At 40.4% G+C, this 3,296-nt stretch overlaps 1 protein-coding gene and 1 long non-coding RNA gene across 2 annotated transcripts; both read right to left on the bottom strand.

Moving 5' to 3' along the window:
- Nucleotides 1–815: 815 nt before the first annotated feature.
- Nucleotides 816–2,395, bottom strand: LOC122640502 (F-box/kelch-repeat protein At1g30090-like). Its single transcript, XM_043833717.1, has one exon. The coding sequence runs from the start codon at nt 2,214–2,216 to the stop codon at nt 996–998; it is 1,221 nt and encodes a 406-aa protein (XP_043689652.1). The 5' UTR covers nt 2,217–2,395; the 3' UTR covers nt 816–995.
- Nucleotides 2,396–2,509: 114 nt separating this feature from the next.
- LOC122640503 lies at nt 2,510–3,296 on the bottom strand. The gene is made up of 3 exons (XR_006329671.1): nt 3,060–3,296; nt 2,755–2,798; nt 2,510–2,719 (listed from the first exon to the last, which is right to left on the bottom strand). It is a non-coding gene; the product is annotated as an uncharacterized LOC122640503 (long non-coding RNA).

Raw genomic sequence — 3,296 nt, 5'->3', positions numbered from 1 at the left:
ATCGGCCGATTTGCTGGCAAAATTTTGACACTACCAGAACCACCTCTTTTCAGTAGAGTGTTGAATATTTTTGCAGGAAAACTACTGGAGGTGATATCTTCCCATCCGGTCATCAAAATTTGACGATCCAGGAATCACCAAAAAGGATTTCGCGCAAATTGTTCGATGATATCAATATCAGAGGTAAGTAATGTTGGAAATCAAGCTGGAAATGCCCCGGAAAGCGGGGGACCTGTATTTAGTTGTTAGAATGGGTGTTATTTGGTCATACCTCTTTTAGTGGGTACGACCAATCTTTGTTTATGAGGGTTGGTTAAGAGGGGCAAAATTCAGTGTCTATAGGTTTTTAGCTTCCTGGATGATTTTCCAGTTACAATAGAGGCCAAGAAGTGTGAACAAGATGGCTGATGAGCTAGCAAAACAGAGTTGTGGTTCGTCCTATGCTATATTATGGGAATGATGTCCTTCTACAAGTGCATTTAAGATTTCATGGGTGGGTATGTTTGCATATTTAACTCTTATTTTACTAGATTATTCTTCTTTATAAATACACAATTAATTATCCCCCCCCCCAAAAAAAATTTGAAAGTCCAATATATACAGACATTCATACATGCATATTCAAATACATAAAATGACATTTTTTTGCTGACTTATATCCATATATAAATAATTCTATCAACTTCGCCCTTTTTGTAACAGTTCTACCATGTCCCCAACAGCATTTGTTGCTGCATATAGGGGTTATAACACAACATTTGTCTGAGGACCATATTGATGAGTGAGAAAGCAAAACATGATGGAGTAAACAGTGAAAGAAATATCAAACAAACTCGGGGTAAACTGAGTAACATCATTCATTATTGTAGCAACGAGTAGTCAAAATAACTAATAAAAATGTACAGTTCTTAATTTATACAATTTTACAGCTCGGGAAATCAATGATCACAAATCATTCGAGAAGAAACAAAAATTTCAGGAAAAAGAAAAAAGATCTAAGCGAAAAGAACCTGAGAGCTAGATGGTGTTAAGTCATTTAAGGCTTCTGGTGCTTCCAATACCTGCCACCGAACAAAGAATCTCTGCTTCTTCCCAGAACTGCAAATGATGCTCTGCCACTGGATGTGACCCACTGCAACATGAAGGTTGCGGCCGACAACATAGATCCTGCGGTCATTGGAATTCACCGAGAAAGGCTTGCATATCTGCTCTGGTACAGGGGGACCTGTAACTGTGTCCCAGGAATCAGTTTCCACATCGTAAACCTTCACCTTCATTCTCTCATGCTCAGAAACCACAAACAAATTGCCATCAACCACAACACTGGAACCTGTCCAGCCTTCTCTTAGCCCAACAGCCATACTCTCCCAATTGTTAGATATAGGATCATACACCTGACCCCTAGGAGAGAACAAGAAGGGCCAAATCCAGCCTTCAGTCACTAGAAGCTTTCCATTTAGAACTGCAGCATCATAGGATGCCATGTTGGTGCGCATATCCGCAATGGGACGCCAATTCCCTTTGATGGGGTCAAGAACCTCAGCTGAGTCAAGCTCAAAAAGATTTGTGCTGTTCCCTCCAGCAGCATAAATCAAGCCATCAATCACTCCACTAGCAAAGAAAGATCTTGCAGTGAGCATCTGGTTCATCACAGTCCAACGATTTCTGTGCATTTCATATTTTAGGACGAGATCAAGGGGGCATTCCATATCAGACTCCATGCCCCCACAGACAAAGAGGATACCCTCATGGGGAATGGAAACACATCTAAATCCATGAGGACATACGCGGTCCTTGCAAGGCATGGCTGGGATGGTGTGCCATGAGTAGCTGGTGAGGTCTAGGACCTGCCATTGGATCTTTCCTGTGCATTTGTTGAAGGCTAAGATCAAGAGCCACGGGTCTTTGAAGCCTAGCTCCTTTCTTCGGGTGAAGAACCGCTCCTTATTTTGTAACAGCAGATGCCATCGCTTGCATACAGCTCTGCAAGCTGGGTGGCTCTCAACTGGCAGCCGGAGGAGGCAGTTGAGGGCAATATCGTCAGGAAGGCCAGGAATGAGAGGTACTCCATCCAATGAGAGCTCCATTTCTGAAGATGAAGACAGGAAAGAAGGTGTCTGGATTAAAGCCAGTCTAAACTTGGGTGATAATGTCATTTGGGAATCTCCTAGCCTATGTACTGGAGATTGCTCGGATGAAACTCGGACACGCTGCATCTTTCTCCCTTGGAGAAAATTTTAAACCCTTTTAGCACTAGGAAAGGTTTTTGCTTCACAATATAATGTTCTGTATTCTATAAGACCTGCATATACTAATACTAATCAACAGATTTATTACCCAACCCACAGTTAGAAATCAGTAACCCAATTCTCCATGTTCACTCAGTCCCTTCTCCACATCCTCTGCTAACCCATCGCCACTGACTCATAAACACAGTAAACAAATTACAAAAGATACCTAATAAATAGTCAATAGTCAACACACATAGAAAAGAAGCTGGCTCATCATACCCTGCTTCTAACATTTAGGGTTGTAAAACTTAACATAGTCCACACCAAAACATCTGGAGCCCCTCCTCTATAACTGTCCTGCAGAAACTTCCAAAAACTGGAATACACAAAAATTACTCCAAAATCCTCAAAACTTCGATCTTACAACACCCAAAGTTTCAGTTGTCTTATAAAACACCAATCAGAGGGACTGTCTCCTCTCCAATAACCTAAAACCAAAAAAGAGAAGCAATCAGTTAAACACCCTACACTTCCGCTTTTCACTTTCAATTACCAAAATAATAAAACCTAAAAAAGCAACCACAAACAGCTTCTTCTTTTTTTTTTAATTCTAGCGTTCCAAAACAACGGCCCAAATTCAAAATCACAAACAGAAAACTCTGCTCCAAAAAGATAAAGAAGGAAAGAAAACCCCAAAGATGGAGGTTCTAAGCTAGAACCCAAGAACAAAAATACCCAGAAGCTCTACTACGTCCAATGATTTTAGAATTTAATCCGCCATAGCAGCAATCATAACAGAAAATGATAAATCGAAAACGTTAAACTTACAAAGAAGAGCAATAACTGAAGAAGAGAGTACAAGTCTTTATCCCAAATTCGTCCGCCCAATCTTCTCAAGAACAAGTGTTAATTTGGGAAAATTATCTGCAATTGGTCATGTCATGATAACAGAACCTCTTAGTAACGCTCTCAAAGAAGGAGAATCAGACGATTGCTTCTTCTCCTTTTTCTCTCTTATATAGACATTGTGATTCTCTGAAGAACATAATTTCTGAAGCTTTTTAC

The sequence above is a fragment of the Telopea speciosissima genome, chromosome 9 (assembly GCF_018873765.1).
Source record: "Telopea speciosissima isolate NSW1024214 ecotype Mountain lineage chromosome 9, Tspe_v1, whole genome shotgun sequence".
Taxonomy (NCBI): domain Eukaryota; kingdom Viridiplantae; phylum Streptophyta; class Magnoliopsida; order Proteales; family Proteaceae; genus Telopea; species Telopea speciosissima.
This window is presented reverse-complemented; position numbering and strand designations above follow the sequence as displayed.

Coding starts and splice junctions, on each gene's coding strand:
- LOC122640502 (XM_043833717.1), bottom strand. CDS start 2,216: ATGCAGCGTGTCCGAGTTTCATCCGAGCAATCTCCAGTACATAGGCTA.